This window comes from Raphanus sativus, mitochondrion, assembly GCF_000801105.2.
Source record: "Raphanus sativus mitochondrion, complete genome".
NCBI lineage: Eukaryota > Viridiplantae > Streptophyta > Magnoliopsida > Brassicales > Brassicaceae > Raphanus > Raphanus sativus.
Window position 1 is genome coordinate 212,477 of NC_018551.1, and position 18,950 is coordinate 231,426.

The 18,950-nt window shown below is 44.4% G+C and overlaps 1 protein-coding gene and 1 non-coding gene across 2 annotated transcripts; one reads left to right on the forward strand and one right to left on the reverse strand.

Moving 5' to 3' along the window:
* The first annotated feature begins 6,955 nt into the window (after positions 1-6,955).
* On the forward strand, positions 6,956-7,042 carry trnS. The gene has a single exon. It is a non-coding gene; the product is annotated as a tRNA-Ser (tRNA).
* Positions 7,043-11,061: 4,019 nt separating this feature from the next.
* On the reverse strand, positions 11,062-11,679 carry nad6 (NADH dehydrogenase subunit 6). Its single transcript has one exon. The coding sequence runs from the start codon at positions 11,677-11,679 to the stop codon at positions 11,062-11,064; it is 618 nt and encodes a 205-aa protein (YP_006666005.1).
* Positions 11,680-18,950: the final 7,271 nt, after the last annotated feature.

Here is an 18,950-nt window from a genome sequence, read left to right on the forward strand (position 1 = left end):
TGAGGAGCATGCCGCAACAAAAGGATGGTCCCCTATGCATTTCATTCTTTCCAGAAAGGAAAATTAGAAGTACCCCCATCATGGTGAACCTCTCCTTGTGATCGGGATGAGGTAAATGCCTCCCAGCCGGGGGGCGGATCGAATCGGAGTTTCCTTAGGTAGCCACCGACCTACAGTTATCCTTAAACTTCCGTGCTTGGTGGAGAAGAAGCGAACAAAGGTACGCTCGCTTGCTGTCTTGTTCTCTGCCGCGAACTGGGATCGCTCGCCAGCTAGGTCAGATTGAAGCAACATTTTTTGAGAACATATTACCCATCTTCGGGGACAAGGGGCGGAACGACCTCTCGATCTACTTACAGCAGCCCAGGAATAAAAACGTCGTCTAGGCGTTCCCTCTTGCTCCGATCTACCCTACGCCTAGGACGTTGTCTGGGCCAAGAGTCATAGTTAGTTGCTGTTTCCATTTGGTTGTTTTTTTCTCGTTGTTGATACCGGCAAGACCCAGCCAGATGATGTCTGCTGGTTGGTAGTGAGAGGACTCTTAGTATCGGCATACCCAAAAGGAGGCGCTAATTAAAAAACAAGAATTTGATTTTCTTTCTTGCTCTCCCTTAGCAGCGGGAAAGGAGTCTATCTATCTGCCTAGCTTTGGTAGATTTCCCCCAACGCAATTCACAGAAATTCCACGAATCCCTTGGTGGATAAGTCCGACGACTCAGCAGCAGTGCGGAATTGAGTTTCTCGTCTGGTGGATCTGATCTATAGTTATGGGGCAATACATACCAAAAGGTTCGAAGAAAGAGTCGTTAAGCCGAGAAAGCTCAAAATTTGCCTTCTCATCAAAAATAAAGAAGGTTCTTCTCAAGACCTTAAGAGCAGCAAGAAGAAAAGTCAGAAGAAAGCCCAGGGGGTAGTGGCCTTTCTTCTCAGAAGCAAAGGTAAGTCCATTCTGTACCAATTTTTGTTGCTGGAATATATTCGGACTAAACACGGAGTATAAACAAACAGGCTGAGATTATAAAGCTGATCAGACAGAATAACCTCTCTCTTTTTGCCCTAGCTAACAAGTAAACGAGTGAATATTGCGAAAGTGAACGGAATGCTGTTGGCATCTTCGAGCCAACCTGGAGTTCTTCTTCCAGTAAGACGCGTTGTAGTTCGTAGGCTAAGTGAAAACGGGGAGCTACGGCTGATCGAAAAGCGAAGATAGGCGCATAGTTCAGTGATCTATCCACGAAAGAGGGAACTCAAAGAGGCATTCCTCGATCCGCTTCTTTTAACAAGATAGGACAAGAAAACGAGACCTACAGTTCGAGTGAGCGGCTAAGTAAGCAGAGCTCGTAACCTCGAGTTATGTATATAGAACTAATAATCTTTCTTATTGTCTTTAAAACACCTAAGTCCTAACAAAGCTACCAACCTTCTTGTACTTCCAGACAAGTAAGGGGTTCCTCCAGGTGCTGGTGTTGAGTTAAACAAACAAACGGGAGTCAGATAATAAGAAACGAAAACAAAGACTTTTCGGACCGAAGGGATATATCAGGATAAAGAGTTTGTCACTCACTTGCTTGCTAAAGGTAGCGCTAGCTAAGGTAAACTTGAGCTACGGACTTAGGAAAGAAGGCAGCTAGTCGCTTAGCGGAGCAAGTTCTATGGACAAGCTTGAGTTAGGCATCGATTGAAGAGCAAAGAAGAAGGCCAGACTGTTGCCCGGCGGACAAGCTGGCTTTGAATACTCCAGTATCTCCGGTTTCGGGATAAGATAGGCTTCTTTACCCATCCGAGGAGTTGACTTCTTGACCGATAGGGGAACGGCAGCATATTCGACCATTGATCGGAGAATAGGCACTGATCGGAGCCAGTTCACAACCTGGGATAGCTAACGCTACCTTGCCTGAAGACATGGGATTGCCGTAGAAGTAACATGCCAAGCAAGAACTTGCTCCTTTCACTTCCCTAGCTGTAGATCGAGCAGGGCGTACGAACGAACTAGCGTATGCGAGCTAGCGATTCCCAAGTAGTCGTTAATAGATAGAAGAGGTTGCTTTTGTTTTCCCGGGAAAGATGCCAATACCGAAGACATCGCATGCTAGAAAGAATGTGCTTTCTTCGCGTCATTACGGTTACCTGTTCACTAGTAATCTGGTCGAAAAAGATCCAACGTCGATAACAATCGCGATCAATTAGAGGAACGAGACTGGAAGGTCCCCACAATAAGCAACTATATAACTCTAAGGATCGTGTCATACTGCCTTTCGCTGTGCAACTTCCACCAGCAGTATGACCTTCTGAATGCTGCTAGGTTCGGGACCCATTCGATTCCTTTTCTAAAGGAACTTTTATATAAAAGGAAGCCGAACCCACCTTCGATGATCTTAGACTTCACGTTCTCTTCAAATTCCAAATATCAATAAAGCCGACTGTCATTTTGAAAGCTGAGTCTTCGAGAGGTCTACCGTCTACCGCATTCACAGACCCTCCTCCGCTCCGCCCCTCCTATGGGTCCGCGGATTGCTGCCTGGGGTTCCTCCTTCCTCGCCTTACTACTGACTCCCTCCTCTCTACGTTCTACGTAGGTTGGTTTGCTAGGTTGTTAGCGTAGCTGCTCTTCCTAAGTAAGCAAGCTGTAGAGAAGGAGTTGCCTGCCGTGTTGCGCGTAGCGTCTACTGAGGGCGGGCACGACTGATCGGCTAGCTGCTCTGTTGCTATCGCACAGTAATAAGTATTCTTTCTCTCCGTTCGGAATGAGTTCCTTGAATTGATCGGTTTCTGGCTTAGCTCTATTCCTATGCATGCAAGTGTAGCTCGTGCGTGCCTTCCGAGTAGGAGTTGGCATCCCTACGAGGAACAGTCAGTGTAGTGAGCGTAAAACTAATGGGATGGTGAGAGGCGTTAGCCGGGCCATTAGTCTGAGCGAGCGGCTAAAGTCCACTAGGGCTGTTGCTTGTTGTTTCTGTCATTTAAAGAGTATTCTTTCTCTCCGTTCGGAATGGGAACTCCAAGTTGTTTAGCTCTCTTTCTTCTGATTCCGGTATTTCTCCAGCTACTAATACAGCAAGACCAACTAGAGAATATCCTGTAGTTTATGATTCTGATTCCTCGGAGTTAAGTTCCCTTTCATTCTTATCTTTCGCTGGATTGCTCATTTAGTTCCATTTAAATGAGAGAAAAGAGGGAAAACCTATACTATGATGGGGGTATTTGATTGGGCCTTCCAACGCTGACGAATGCATCCTTTCTCTTCTCAAGCTACAAGAAGTACGTACTTTCAGATGGTAAGGATTGAACTCTAACTCAGAAGTGGAATTCACAGCTATTACTACTATAGTAGTCTTTCATTAACAGTTCCTCCTGTAACTCAATAATTGTAAGTTGATTCATAACCACGCTAGTAAAGTTGCCTTTGGAATTGGAAGTTGAGTCCGATCTTGGTACTCTCGCTAAAGTTTGTTGACATTTCGCCCTCTAGAATAGATTGATTTACTGGAGTCCCTATCCGAGTAATGAACTATAGAATTGACTTCTCCCCAGACCCTTCACTATCTTGTCCAGGTGTTTCATTGGCTTCGACGCCTGGACTTTCATCTTTAGATACTCTTTCCGGCTTCATTTACGGATCCTGCAACTATAGAATGACCAGGATTTGATCCCGTTTCACCTTCTACTTCTATAGATAATTGCCAAGCCCAGCTGGAACTATTGACTTTACACCCTCTACCGCAGCTTGACTTTTCAGCTAGGGCGGCTATCGAACGTGGCCTTCTACGCCCGAGGAACGCCTTCTATTTGACATCCCTTTCACCTGGCGGCTAAACCATCCGTTGATGAGGGAACTATTGAAGCTTCTAAAGCAGCCCTTTCCGCTGCTCCTACATCTGATGGAAAGGAAGGAAGTCCACTACGGTATGGAGGAAGTAGTTGAATAAACTGATAGAGCAGGCCAATCAAAGCAATCATCTGCCGCTTTCGTAAGTCAATTCCTCAGCTACGGCTATTATTGAATTTCATTTACTGGGCTTTCGGATGGAATAGTTTACCTTGACTTTGAACCGTAAGGTATTGAATAGACTTCCCCGTATTCATTTTTTTGAATATCTCTTCCATTGCTTGTTAGCATTGGCTATCAGTCAATTCCGAGGAACGAAGTCACTCGACTAATAGGTCTGCAAGCCTCCGGTGGCCTTACTTTGCTTTCAGGTCAATAAACGAATCTAGCTTACGCTTGGACTCCTGAATTGATATAACTCAAATTGCATGTGTTAAGCGTTCGAATAGCTGGCTTTATCAAATGTCTTCCTTTTTGGGAGAAGTAGGAATTGTTAGCCAAAGACTTCCGTCAATGAACATGAGAAAGAGGCACTCCTTCTCTTGTCGAAGATGAGGCCTGCAGACTAGTCTTACATATATTACCTCATTTATCAAATAGCGCTCACTGCCCTCCGCTCAGAGTTGTCTCAACTTTCACCCAAGATTCAGTCTTTACTGAAAAATTGAGGGATAGTGGAACTGTTTGACTAAGGCCAATAAGAATTGGATAACTCCAGTGGGCAAGAACTCCTGACTCTGGAGAGGAAGGTGGGTCTGGTTCTCTGTTTAGTAAAGAAGAAGGTGGCTCTGATACCATATGAAACTCTAAGAAAACAGAGAGGAGAAGAGGTTTTTCTCTGAATCGATTTTTTGATTTCTTTTTCGGCTTAATTACAAAGTTCCCCTTTCTCTAAGCTCTTATACCCGTGAGCAAGGGAACAGAAACCCTAGGGTTACTAATCCAAATCCGACACGCGTCCCTCTAGTCACTCGCACTCATGGCCGTCTACGACTACACCATCCCCGAGGAACGCCTACGCTCACTACTATTATAGTACATGCAAACACAGGAAAGCAGCTACGCCCGAGGAACCCCTTTCTAAGACAACAGATCGAATTCCTATACTCCCTTCGTTCGAAGACCACTTTTTCCTTACCTATGCCCCTTAGCCAATCAAGCCTGACTTTCCCTTCGCTTCGCGCCTCGGTCTTTCTTTGGTCTATTTCTGCGGGTCACTAAACTAACCTTCTCTGGTCCGCTTTGGCTATTGAACTAATATTCTTCCCCCCCAGGCCCCAAGCCAGTCAGTTTGACCAGGAATGCCTGCGAACGGTATAATCATGAATAAGAAGAGCAAGCGGTAAACGAGTGCGAAGGGAGCGAAGCGAGTTTTTCTTTTTAAGGAAGTCTAGTCTCCTTCAGGCGAGTTGAACGAACGGTCTACTCAAGCTCCTGAGAGCGAGCGGAATAGCCTGGTCTTTCAAATCAAATAAGTAGTTAACCCGCGATTGACCTTTATCTTGTCTACCTCTGTCTCGCATGAGAAATCGAATTCGGGGTGATCAAAACTAGCCAACGAACTCAGCTGGCGAGTGTGAGGCTATAGATATAGTCTATAAAAAAAAAGAATTGAGCTGACAAAAGGGAAGAAAGAGTTGTTACGCCGCTGGATTAAGACGACTTAGCTACTTGTCTGAAAGCGGAAAGAGAATAGGTCTCAACGAGCATTCGGTAAAGCTAGAAAGCAACCGAAAGAGGCACATCAAAAGGTCTGAAATCAGTCTAGCCTGCCAAGGCAAACTAGGGATGGATCGGAAGTCTGATAAGGCTTTCAGAGATAGGGACGTAAGCGGTAAGAAAGAGTCACTCAGTGAATCGGTGGATCACACACTTGTTGGAGAACAGGGACACGCCTGACTATTTAGAAAGTATACAAGTGTTGAAAGAGTGAAGTCTGGGGACAACGGTAAACGTGAGGAATGGGATCTCCAAAGCTACCCGCCCTACTAAAGAAGTTCGCAAGCAAGGGACATGCCGAAGACCTACCTTTCCAACAAAGTTCAAGGCGAGGACTTTTAATTGACGATGCGTTCCGTCGTCAGCAAGCGGTGGCCGACAAGGCCCTTTTCCCTAAGGGAAGCGAAGAGGACTGGTTTGAAACTCGTTCGGTAAGATTCTCCTGCATTTACCCAAGGCACTGATATTCTGAGTCTCTCAATTAGTTGTGTTTTAGGTAGGGGGTTTTCGTCTTATTCTTATGAGTGGCCCATGTGAATATGAGCCAAGGCAGGAGCAAGGATTCCTGAAAAAGAAATTAGATATAAAAAAAAGTTGCAAGTCGACGTTTCTGATATGAAAGGTTAAAGTGTAGTGAGAGCCGGCTCTAAGCAGGATCCAAAGACGTTCAAATCCAGTTCCAATCTGGATATCAAAGTGCAGTTCAATCGTCGAAAGTGATCTCTCTTTTAGTCCGGTCTTCTTTTCTCTTTTGAGTCAGGTTCTTAAGACAGGGCAGGGAATCGGGTTTTATGAATATCTCTCTTCCGGCCGTTAGTTCGAGATCAAAACTTTACCTGAGAGAGACGTCACTGATAGTAACAGTAGGTGCGCCTTCAGTTGAGGAGAGCTCTTTTCACAAGCAGTGGTTATGAGCTCTTTCTTGTTTCGATTCAGAAGAGGTAATGCACTAGTGGATTGAATAACCTTTTTTTTAGTGCCAACAAAGTGCATGTGTTCTTGGTTAATAAAAACACGAATTTCGATAGGCTATAGGACTGATACTATAAGTAGGATAAACGCCTTAAAAGCAAAATGAAAGGTTTCAACTTATCCAAGGAATCTCTTTCTTGGCATTTGTATTTGAGAGAGAGCTATGCTTAGGGTCAGTTCCTTCAGTAAACTGATTTGGAAAGTGAGAAGTTGACTTTAGGTAAGTAAGTAGTTCCGTATGAAATTGAGAAAACTTTCATATCTGTCCGGAGGTCAATCTTAAGTGTTGGAAGCTACTGCTAAGGTACTCCCCTTCATCTATAAAGGATAGGCAATTGAGAGAATAGGGCGATAGCCTGGTTTTGATTGAATATCCTTTCCTGTGCTTATCTTGTATGAGGTATACCGAAGATCTGAGTCAAAGTAGGTAAGAGAAGGGGATGGATGTCTGAGCGGTTGAAAGAGTCGGTCTTGAAAACCGAAGTATTTCTAGGAATACCGGGGGTTCGAATCCCTCTCCATCCGCGAAGTCATAAGTTCTCTCTTGCCGCCTGATAAGAACGAATCGGATCGACTCGACTGATATGATAGATGGAATGGGGTACCTTGTGTTATGATTTTGTTAGGACTTTGTCTCCCTTTCGTTATCTTCTCCCGGTTGGGGGTGGATCACCTTACCCACAAACAAAAGGAATAACAGAGAATGCCCAGTCAATAATAATTAAGAATCTAATGGCAACTCGAATTGAATACAGGTAAAAGGCAGATAGGAATGATTGAAGATAGGAATCTATTTATCAAACGGCTTGCGCCCCTGCACGTGCACCTTATCGGATGTCGCCCTTGGAACTGGCAGAACTTAGGAAGCAGTTGACAGACTTGCTGGATGCAGGCTTTATCCAGCCTTCCAAGGCACCATATGGGGCCCCTGTGCTGTTCCAGAAGAAGCAAGATGGCTCTTTTGCGCATGTGTGTGGACTATCGTGCACTGAACACAGTGAGAGTGAAGAACAAGTATCCTGTCCCTTTGGTGGCAGATCTCTTTGACCGATTGTCCAAAGCCTCTTTCTTCACAAAGCTGGACCTTCGTTTGGGCTATTGGAAAGTCAGAATTGCAGAAGGAGACGAGCCTAAAACCACTTACTTCTGTTACCAGATATGGCTTTACGAGTTCCTTGTCATGCTGATAAGAGGCCAGTCGATGAGGCTCTTGAACAAGTTCCCGGCGAAGTTAGCCCTATAAGCTAACCGCCTGCCATGTCTACCCCGAAGGTATCTTTGGTGCTGTTGTTCCTAAAAGTCTCTTCTTTCACTTTGTTTCCACACTTCCCCTGCTTTGTTGTTTCAGAATTGAGAGGCACGAGATAGCCCCCAAAAAAAGGCGAAATCCACGAGAAGGCTTCTTTGACTAAAGAGAATCGCTCTTTTCCACCTCCCTAATGGTCTGAAAGCGGAGAGAGGAAGACCTCGATCGGGGAAAGCCCTTGCTATTTTCAAGTTCAAGGTTTGATCAAAGGATCAAGGTACGAGCAGACCAAGAAGCGAGGACTTACGAGATGCTTTAGTAACAACCTGAAAGCGCTAAACTGGTCATAGTTGCGATGTAGAGGAGAACATTCTCTACCAGAACAATACCAGAGATAGAGGAAATGGCACTAATAGTAACTAGTAAGCCAGCTTTCTATTAATAACAAGACAGGGAAGCGATCTCTTCATGTCGAAAGGAGGATGTCGTTTTCCTCGAGTCTCCACTGGGAATACTACTATACTATAAAGATTGATCAGCATTAGCCGGCCTTCTCTTGAATAAAAGCGAGAACCTGGTAAGGGGAAGGGCGATCGGCAAGTGTTGCTAGTTGAGCGATTAGCCTCGTTAGCTCTCTTTGCTGTCTAGTTTCTTGACATTCCTAACTATAACTTAAGATTTGATCTACAACTCATTTGTTCAAACCCGATAACGCTTTTCTTCCGATCTCACAGTTCCTTTGTCCCTTGTAAAGCATTCTATCTGTGGCCACGTGCTACTGTGGAGCTTTTGAATCGACGTCAACCAGAAGAAAGAAGAGAGCCAGAGCGCCATACCCTTCTCGGAAGGAACCCGCCCTTGGAAGAGCTACTAGGGCATCGCATCTATGCTGAAAGAGCACAATCCTTGATCTAGAGGGAGCCATTCCTTACCTTAGAGGAAAAGACTTAGCCCAGTCCTCAGTTTCCACTTACAGAATAAATGAATCACTTTGCCACTCGACGAGGCAGATAGCTCCTCTGGTGCTACTATAGCCTTTGTGGTTGCTTCGCTAGGAAGAGCAGCACTTATATTGCTTGGATTATCTATTCAGCACAAGCACACCGCTGTGCTGTGGAAGAGTAAACGAACTACTATCGATGTGTTACCTAAGAGATTAGCCTAAACGAGAAAAGGGAGTGTGCTGGACTGACCTTTGCATTTCTTTCATATCTCCATTCTCATAATATATCCATTCTCATAATATAATAGGGAGGCGCTGACCTTACAATTGTAAGAGTTAAATGACCGACTGACTTGAATCTGTTTGCCGTTGGTCCTTATCTTTAAGATAATGGTAAGAGTGGTAAGGGCTATGGGTATAGAGCCTTGGCCAAGAGGTTGATTGAGTCAGTAGACCTAACGTACGCTTAAAGAAAAAGACAGCTCTGATCACCCTTTATCTTTCTCGGACTCCAGTAATATGTGTGGGGCAAGTAAACGTCAGCAACGAGGACTTCTTATTGGGCTTACTGCCTCTGCCTGTCTTAGGTACCCAAGGGGAGTCCTACTAATAGCCATGCTGAGCTGTCCTTATCGTAGTCATCTTTTCCTATTATTGAACAGTTTCAACTTGCATGTGTTAAGCATAAGCTTCAATCTTTTGAAGCTCCACTGATTCATCAAAATGCATCCAAAAATCCCGGGATATTAGCACTTTTTCAGGCTGTTTTGACCTCGTCAATCAAAAACAATATCTTACAACATTCCTAAAATCGAGGATCTGAAACCGGGTCTTCACGTACTGATGAGGCTGAAAACACGGGATATAAGGAATTGATTCAAGTCGAAAAACCCTAAAAATGCGGATTTTCGTGCTGCTTTTATTCAACATTTCAGGGGATTAACGTTTTGTCTGGATGTGCTGGAAACAGATGAATGAAAACAGATGAACGGATTCCCCACCCAACCAATACAGATTATGCTTCGCTAACAGAAGATCAAGAAAAGTCAAAGATGGAAATGCCAGAAATCATCTATCCATATCATATGCACTATCGATCGACCATCACTCCTCTGTGCTGGATATTAATTTCTCACCCAATCGACTCGTTTCATCTGCTAAGTCTGTCTGGCAATGGTTGGTCCAAGGACCCGCTTTTATATAGTATAGAGATATAGCCCCTCTTCTTTCCTGTTGAGGCAATTATTCCTCAATAGTAAAAGAATCATCCATTGAATGCGCTCTTATTGGCGTAAAGAAAGAAGAAGTCGAAGAGTCGTCTCGAGTGAAGGGATGTGCTGCTTTGCTAGCGAAGTAAGCTAGGCGTGATTGTCGTATTCAATGACTCTGGTAGCTAAGATGCGGTTGGAAGCGAGGTTGCAGATCTGGGTGCGCTTAGATGCCCCGAAGCAATGACCAACTAAATTCTCTCCGCTAAGTAACAAAGATGAGAAGAAGCGCACTGATTTCCCTCAGCTAAATCTTGGGCATTCTTGTTAGCCTTGTACTTGGCGGAGCTCTTTCTTTTTCTCGTCTATCAGCTTCTCTGCTGACGCCATTTCCGAATGTCTTTAACCCCCTAGCAAAGCAACCAGCTCTTTCTCGTCCCCGCTTTCTAAGCAAGGAGAAGAGTCGTCTCAGTTCATCATAGCTCGAGAGTATGTCCTGACCTCTCTAGCACCATTAATAACTGTGCTTGTGCTTCAGAACGGAGAAAGCTGCTCTTAGATAAGAGAAGCAAAAGAAGTCTCTAGCCTTCCCGCCTTTCTTCAATCGGTCATGTAATACAGATCAATCCGCGAGGATTTCTTTCCCTTGAAGGTCTAGCGCAGCAATTTGCCTTATATTTTCTTTGCTGCTATGCTGTGTCCAGTGAATAGAAAAGACCTTTACCGGGAATAGACCGCCTTTTCGACCGATGTGCTGTACCATTCTTCTTTGCTTTTCGGATGCTTTGAAGCACACCTCTTCCTTGCCTTTAGTAATCTACGGAATATTCATCTGTGCTAGCACACTCCTAGCGAAGCAACTTTTGAGCCAACTGTTGCCGATGCCGGAGCTGCTAAAGAATTAGATGGGCACAGACATCTTCCTCGGTGCTTTCTCTTCATTTCTTTTGTTTGCCTAAGGTGCCTAGGACCCCTATTTAGCTGGACGCCCAGAAGGAGTTATAAGGGAGATTTCAAATCGGGCAACAAACAAGATCAGATCGTAGAATAGAAAAGGATTTGCTGCCGCTACTGAATCAGAGTCCACGGTGCAACAATTTCTCATCTGCTCACGAATTGGATTCGAACCAATCAAGCTACTTGCCCTTTAGTAGATCGTGAGTGGGTCAGTCGTCCTCCTCATTATAGTCCTCCTAAAATCAATAGCATTTCGTCGGAATACATCCTGTCTTTTCACCTTAGTAGTCCTATGCATAGTCAGTACTATAGCCCCAATCATGGCTACTAATAAAATAAGACTAGGAACCAAAAACCAGACAGAATAGTAGGTATAAAGTAAATTTCCCAATGTTTCCAAATTAGTCCAACTTCGTACCTTTCCGGCATAAACCGTATATCTAAGAGAGGTCGTATTTCTTTGGGTTGGTAGTAATGGAATGCTTTCATTATCTAAAATGAAAAACATTTCCCACCAAAAGATCAGTCCAATAATCCCACTCACTGGTAAATAGCGCAATACTTCTTCGTGAATCTCCGCTATTTGAATATGGAACATCATAACAACGAAAAGGAATGAAACGGCTATAGCTCCTATATGAACTACTGGGAAGATCATAGCGAAGAAGTCGAGACCTAACAAAAGAAGTAAACCTGAAGTGTCGCGAAAGACTGGGATGGGAAACAAAACGGAATGTACCGGATTTTTAGCACGTGCAACCATCAAACCAGAGACCAAAGCAGGGCTCGACAAAACAGAAAGTATCATGGGTACGTCGTCCTTCCCTGAAATGGAACTTTCATGCTAGTTCTTGCTTCAGCATGAAAGTCGATCTATTACGACCAGCGCGGTTGTTCCTATTTCATTTTCTTCTTCCTTGCCCTTCTTTCTTAGAAAGCACTCACTGAGTTACTTACGGAATCTCAATGCATCCATTTAATGCATTCTTTTCGATCTTGTACCCACGGAGCGGTAGACTGAACACCACAAAAATCTCGATTCAAAAAAAGGTACAGGCAACTAAACCTGTGAACTCAGATAGCCTTGTGGTATGGTAGCGAGACCCAATCTTGAGTGAAAAAGATACCGCGGCTTCGATCTTTTTCAACATAATCATCGCGCAGTAAATCAACAAAGCCCAAAGTTGACTCTCTATCTCCTTCAAATTTACCTACTACTGTTCCCGCGTGAATATGATCTCCACCAGATAGACGTAAAGCTTTAGCTAGTACACGGAAGTGCATACCATGATTCTTCTGTCTATCAATAACAGCATGCATTGTACGGTGGATGTGAAGAAGTGGGCCATTATCTCGGCAATAATGAGCCAAACTAGTATTTGCGGTGAATCCCCCTGTTAAGTAGTCATGCATTACGATAGGAACTCCCAATTCTCTGGCAAATACAGCTCTTTTGATCATTTCTTCGCATGTACCCGCAGTAGCATTCAAATAATGCCCTTTGATTTCACCTGTTTCAGCCTGTGCTTTATAAATAGCTTCGGCACAAAATAAGAAACGGTCTCTCCAACGCATAAATGGTTGGGAGTTCACATTCTCATCATCTTTGGTAAAATCAAGTCCACCACGTAGACATTCATAAACTGCTCTACCACAGTTCTTCGCGGATAACCCCAATTTAGGTTTAATAGTACATCCTAATAGGGGACGTCCATACTTGTTCAATTTCTCTCTTTCAACTTGGATACCATGAGGTGGTCCCTGGAAAGTTTGAGTATAAGCAGGAGGGATTCGCAGATCCTCTAGACGTAGAGCAGCCAGGGCTTTGAACCCAAATACATTACCCACAATCGAGGTAAACATGTTAGTAACCGAACCTTCTTCAAAAAGGTCTAAAGGGTAAGCTACATAAGCAATAAATTGATTTTCTTCTCCTGGAACGGGCTCGATGTGGTAGCATCGTCCTTTGTAACGATCAAGGCTGGTAAGCCCATCGGTCCACACAGTTTTGTCCATGTACCAGTAGAAGATTCAGCAGCTACCGCAGCCCCTGCTTCTTCAGGTGGAACTCCGGGTTGAGGAGTTACTCGGAATGCTGCCAAGATATCAGTATCCTTGGTTTCATATTCAGGAGTATAATAAGTCAATTTATACTCTTTTTAACACCAGCTTTGAATCCAACACTTGCTTTAGTCTCTGTTTGTGGTGACATAAGTCCCTCCCTACAAGTCATGAATTTAGAATTCTTGCAATAAAACAACAAGGTCTACTCGACATAAATTAGGAATAGATTTAATGAACCTTTTTCACAGGAATCTTTCACAAAATTATCAACTAATCAGAATGATTCTTTATTAGACCATGATATTTGATTCGCCAACTACATCATTATTGTATATTCTTTCATATTATGTATAGCGCAACCTAATACTTGTTTTTCAAGTTTAGAATCTTCCTCCGTACTACTTGATTTTAGTGTTAGGCCATTCTCTCTAGCTGCTGCAGTAGCAGGCACGTATCGAAGGGGAAGAGGAGTCAGCGTAAAGTTACGTAGCCTAACTGTTCGGTTATTCAATCATATCCGATTTGGTCCATTTCGCATAGACCTTTGTTGTTCACGTCTTTGCTACGAGCGTGGGATATGGCAAGGCTGAGCATTTACCATGGCAAGTGAAGGTGAAGACGGCATGAATGACCACCTATTCGGGTTCACTTCTTCTCCTCCTGCTTCTGATGGATCTTGAAAAGACGCATCCACCTCCACCTCTTATAGGCGTCGGGTCCCTCATTCGGATTGAGATTCATCCAAGTCTACCGTAACGAAGCTCCGCTCCCTCCCTATTTCACTTTTACACCTTGAAAGAGCCTGGCCTGTTTTTCCATCTATTTGAAATCCTGTCTTGTTCAAGCTATGGAAACTAAGTTTTCAGTATAGCGAATCCACAACTGCCGCAGAAAGAACAGGAGCTGGTACCGAAAGACTGGCAGGAATGTGATATATATATTTTCAACAACAATAGCAAGGGTAGAACTTCATGATTTATTCGGTGTTAGCGGTCTTGGGTCAAGGGCGGAGACCCTTACCTAGTGAAGGAAAAAGTTGAGTGAAAGCCTTCGCTAAAAAAATGGTTTTGATAAAAAAAATGGCCAAGCCAACCCAATCCCAGTATTGGAATAAGCAAAGCAAATAAATTGTTAACCGCCCTGACCAAGTCGTCTTCAAAAATATTCCAACAGTGATAATAAAAGGGAATCTATCAATTGAAAGGATAGGGGCTTTGCCGCCAACCACTCCTGAAATTACACTTAACAAGGAGTGGCCTATGATCTGATCGACCCCTTGCTAAATGAAATGTGTAACATGCGTCGCTGGATATCTATGAGACCACATCTCGTTCACCAACACTCTATCTAACTTTTTCCATACCCTACCATTAGTCCACAGGGGATCCCGTAAAAGGCAATGAATTCAAACCACACTGGATCCCACCCTGAGCTAAGAGCCATAGCAAGAGATATAGCGTTGGCTGTAGGCTTAGTGAGCTCATAAACTGGCAGAACTATCATGCCTATTACGAACGAAGAGAAGGAGCAACTAGCAGAGAAAAAGCAACTAGAACGAGAACCACAGGGCATTCGATGCAGCAGACATCTAGGCAAATACTTCCATGTTACGGCACATACTAAGACATATTCTAGAAATGACAGACGGACTAGCACGAGCCGTTCACTACGCTCACTGAAACTACACCGGTAACCAGAGTAACGAACTCAAAGAGACCAACGGGATACAACGGGATACTTTGAGACATATACTCCACATTCCGGAATTCCAAGGAATAGATCAAATGAACGAGAAGATATATTCGAGAAAGACAGAAAGCATTGTTTGATCAGCCAGAAGAAAGGCTGTTCCGAAGGTTCAGTTGCACATGTGGTCTAAAAAGGTTACAGGTAGTGATGAGCAGCCTGCTCCTAAAGAACGGAAGGAGACTTGTTTCTTCTCTGCGATGTTCTTGGAAACCGCGGCTTTTGCCCGCCAGCTGCGAATCATTCATTCAGAACCGGGTGGTATTTTCAGTCCAGGTATTCTCTTTCAACCTGGGTATACTTTGTACCCGTTTGATACGAAATTTAGTACCTGGGCAGCTAATGAAGGGTTGAGGTTTTATGAGGCTTGGCCTGGCTTGGTGTTTGATTCCCTCGCCATGGGCTTCGACCGTTCTTCTCAACCTCTTTATTCCGGACGTTTGGCTCAGTCCTTAGAGGGTGCCGGAAAGCGGCGTTTGTTTGTAATCGGTAACTGGTTTAAACAACGTCTGTTATACTCCGTGCATGTGTGGGGTATGTCTGTTCTGAGGCGTATTCCACAAGACGGTACCTTCCATCAAGAAGGTCCTATCCATCGTCTGGCAAAGAGACGCCCAAGATTTATAGCAAGTTTTGACTTGAGCGCTGCCACCGATCGGTGGCCCGTTCCAGTCATATATGAGCTTATGGCGTGCCTTTTCGGTCAAACGATGGCATCGTGCATTGTCAATGGTGCCTTAGCACTCAACTCATGCTCTTTGAAGTCCGTTACTGGACGGCATGACGAAGTTGTGTTTATTGCAGGTCAACCTTTGGGTTATTACGGCTCCTGGGCTCTATTCGCGTTGTCCCACCATGCTATTGTGTGGTTGGCAGCATTACGAGCATATCCTCATCAGACGAGACCATTTCTCGACTACGCTTTGTTAGGTGATGACATCGTCATTGCCGATCGTAGTGTGGCTAAGGAGTACCGTTCTCTACTTGATGCTTTGCAAGTAGATATATCTGATGCCAAGTCTATTGTATCTGAGACGGGTTGTCTTGAGTTCGCCAAGCGGTTCTGGGTTAAGATAATGTCGAAGGACTTATCCCCAGTATCTGCGAAAGCTGTGCTTGAGAGCTACTTCCTCGTTGGTACTCAGCAGTTGGCCTATAAGTACAAGTTAAGTCCTAAGACTTGTTTAAGGTGAAATAAAGCTGGATACCGCGTGCTAGGACAAATGGACACTAAGGCCCTATCCCGGCGTTTTAGTCGGATTCAGGCGTTATCTAGTAAGCTTTTAGTCGGTCCTGATCGGTTACCACTCGAGTGGTGGATTGGAAGAGGATTACCTCTCAGTCCCTATCTTCGTGGTGTGTTAATTGCAAAGATTCGGGATGGGATGAAGCTTAAGCAGCTCACGCCCCCTCCCTTGGAGATGTTCCTTTGTGGAGAGCCAGAAGCACATATCGCAGAAAACACCGCTTATAGACATTGGATGAACAATGGTGTGAGTACGTGGTATGGTTTGACTTCGTTCCTCGTCGTGCCCCTTCCCACCTAGGAAGAGATACTAACCCGCAGCTGCACTTGGTGCAATCACAGCAGAAAACCCTTCTCCTAGACATTCCTCGGGGGCAGAGGCAGACCACACCACCTCGGAAACAAACAAACAGCACATGCAGCAACAGAGACAGGCGTTCATCGCTCACTTACCTGCATACATCATGACAACTTGTTCCCATCTCACCATGCAGAGGCGCGTAGCGAGTAACAATCCGGTCCATGTGCTGGCTTGGCATGGAAGGCAACCCTTTCTTTTTCGCAGCGCTACGCGCCTCCACATCCAGTGAAGAGATCCCGGACAGGGAAGTCAGAAGGTCTGCAAGCCTAATTCGGATTCTTTTTCTAACGTCCTACCTACAGGCGCATAGGAGCTAGTTTTCCAACCGCGGAACAATATCTTACACTTAGATTCCACCATAGTGCTAGATTAACTAGGCCTTCCCTCCACTAAACAGATTCCATCGTAGTGGATAGAAGTCTTTAGACTAAGGGCAGACCGCAAGGGCAAATCTTAGGCATTGGTTCCGAGGACGGTAGCCTACTGAGAATGAAGGAAGAGAAGCGATTTTGAATACTTTCTAAGATATTTCCACGATCAATACCGACTTCCTTATCTTTTCTCTTGGAAGTCGAACCTTTATCTGTATGGAAAAGAGGGCTTCTACCTATACTTGGTTGAGAAAGGGCTGAATGGTCCAGGACAAGAAAAAGCCACTAAAAAGAACTGTAGGTCATACAGGGTAGTCCACTTTATCTTTATCCGTGACTCTGAGTACAAGATTTCCGGGATCAAGAAAGTCGCAAATAAATATGCTGGGCTGGACTCTTTTCTCGTATGCCCGGAAAACGTTGTTTCGATAGAACTCAGCTTGCTGCATAGCTCGTCTAAACAAAACACTCCAGATCCGCACTTCCCTTTAAATATACTCCAAAGGGACTAAGCTTGACTAAGAAGGGCTTTGCTCCGCATGAGACAAAGTTATCAAAAAGTACTTATTCAAATTTAGATAACCCTGATTAGAAACACACTTGACCGTTTTCTAGCTTGAACCAGAACAAACATTAAACGCCCGGAACAACTGTTAGAATTTCGATCGAACAAGTATTGGCATTCTGTCAGCATTTCCCCCGCGGTCAGTGATAGTTAGGAAAGGAAGAAAGAAAGGGTGATACACGAGAAGCTAGGTCAGGTATATATAGCGATTGCAGATGGTGCACCAGTTTCGTATACATAGGCCCTGGTTGGTAAGGTGATGAGATCGACACATTATATGCGATCTACGTTCATAGGTTCTACCTTGAAGCTCTTCTCCTTTCCTTACTCTAACAAGTAAGCAAATAGGAATTACCTTGTGAAGCAACGTAAATTTAGTGAGTTTTGGGAGGTTAGCCTTAACACATCCAAATCTTCCGAAGTCAATGCGGTAGCAGCCACTGTCCCGACCTTTTCTGTCACTCCTTCCTTTGAAAGGAGCTTCTCGCCGTTAAACTCAGCTCTTTTTCCGGCTTTACCGATTAGATCAGTTTAGACCTTACCTTGGGATTGGTTTTTTTCCTTTAAGGCTGACCCTTCTTATAGAAAACTGGCATCTAGAAAACTGGCATCCAAAGGTCCTCAACCAGGGAGAAATCGACAAATCTAGGATAAAGTCCACTTGAATCGACCAAAGGGGAAGGAAGTATGAAAATCCAATTCTTTGACGGAAACTAAAGGCTAACCTACAAGCTAGCCTCGTCGAATCGACTCACTCTCCTAACCTCAAAGGGAATCTGAGAAACAAGTAGATCAAGGATTCCCATGTTGCCTATGGTGTCTTGCGAATTCCTAGGAATGTTAGGAATGGGAGAACCAGTAATCCCAGTAATCCCAGGAATAGGAGGTAAGGAGATTAGTTGGTTAGGAGGGAATCCCAGCAATATTAGCAATGAGGTGATGAGATTAGGTTTGTTTTGGTTAGGGATTAGAGGAATGGGAGAGGTAAGCCAAGTAAGGTAAGGAGTTTTTGTTTGTAGAAAGTTCCATTTCAATAGGAAGTGTTTTACTCTTTTAATTGGTAGTTGGTTAAGGAATCCCTGGAATGTTAGCAATGGGAAGAGTTCACCTTGCTCCCTCTCCTTTTAGTCGAGTAAGAAATCCCTCTCGCAGAAAGCTCAAGTATGTAAACAACCTCTCCTTTTAGTCGAGTTACGTCAGTACCTCTCTAGACAAGTACTCGAGTCACAAAACTAAAGGTCGAGTCATGACTCCTCCCACCTGAGGGCGAAGTCATGACTCGACTGAAAGGAGAGGCGTTCCTCGGTATGCTTCACCCTTTGAATAGCAGGAATTCGTAAGTGGAAAGACCTCGCACTTCACACTATACATAGGCTGCTAGGAAGAAAGAACTTCGTACCTTTTAAGCTCCTCACAGAAAAACGGGACTAACCAAGGACGGCGAATGAGCAATACGTAGAGGTTTTGATTTTCCTATGGATTAGCGGTACGATTACGATGCTTGCTCCGAATGAAAGGGGGACCCTTTTCTTTACCCGGAGCAGTGAGCTTAATACCTAAGCCTGTAATTGACGGCTGGAGGGAGCTATCCTACTCTGTTAGGAGCTGGCTAGGAAGTGCCGTACGTGACATTTCTTTCCTAGGACTATTTAGGGTAGGGAATTTCTCTATTTGATTGAAGTGAAGGTCTGCAAGCGCGTACGGGAATTGAAGTGATTAGAACAGA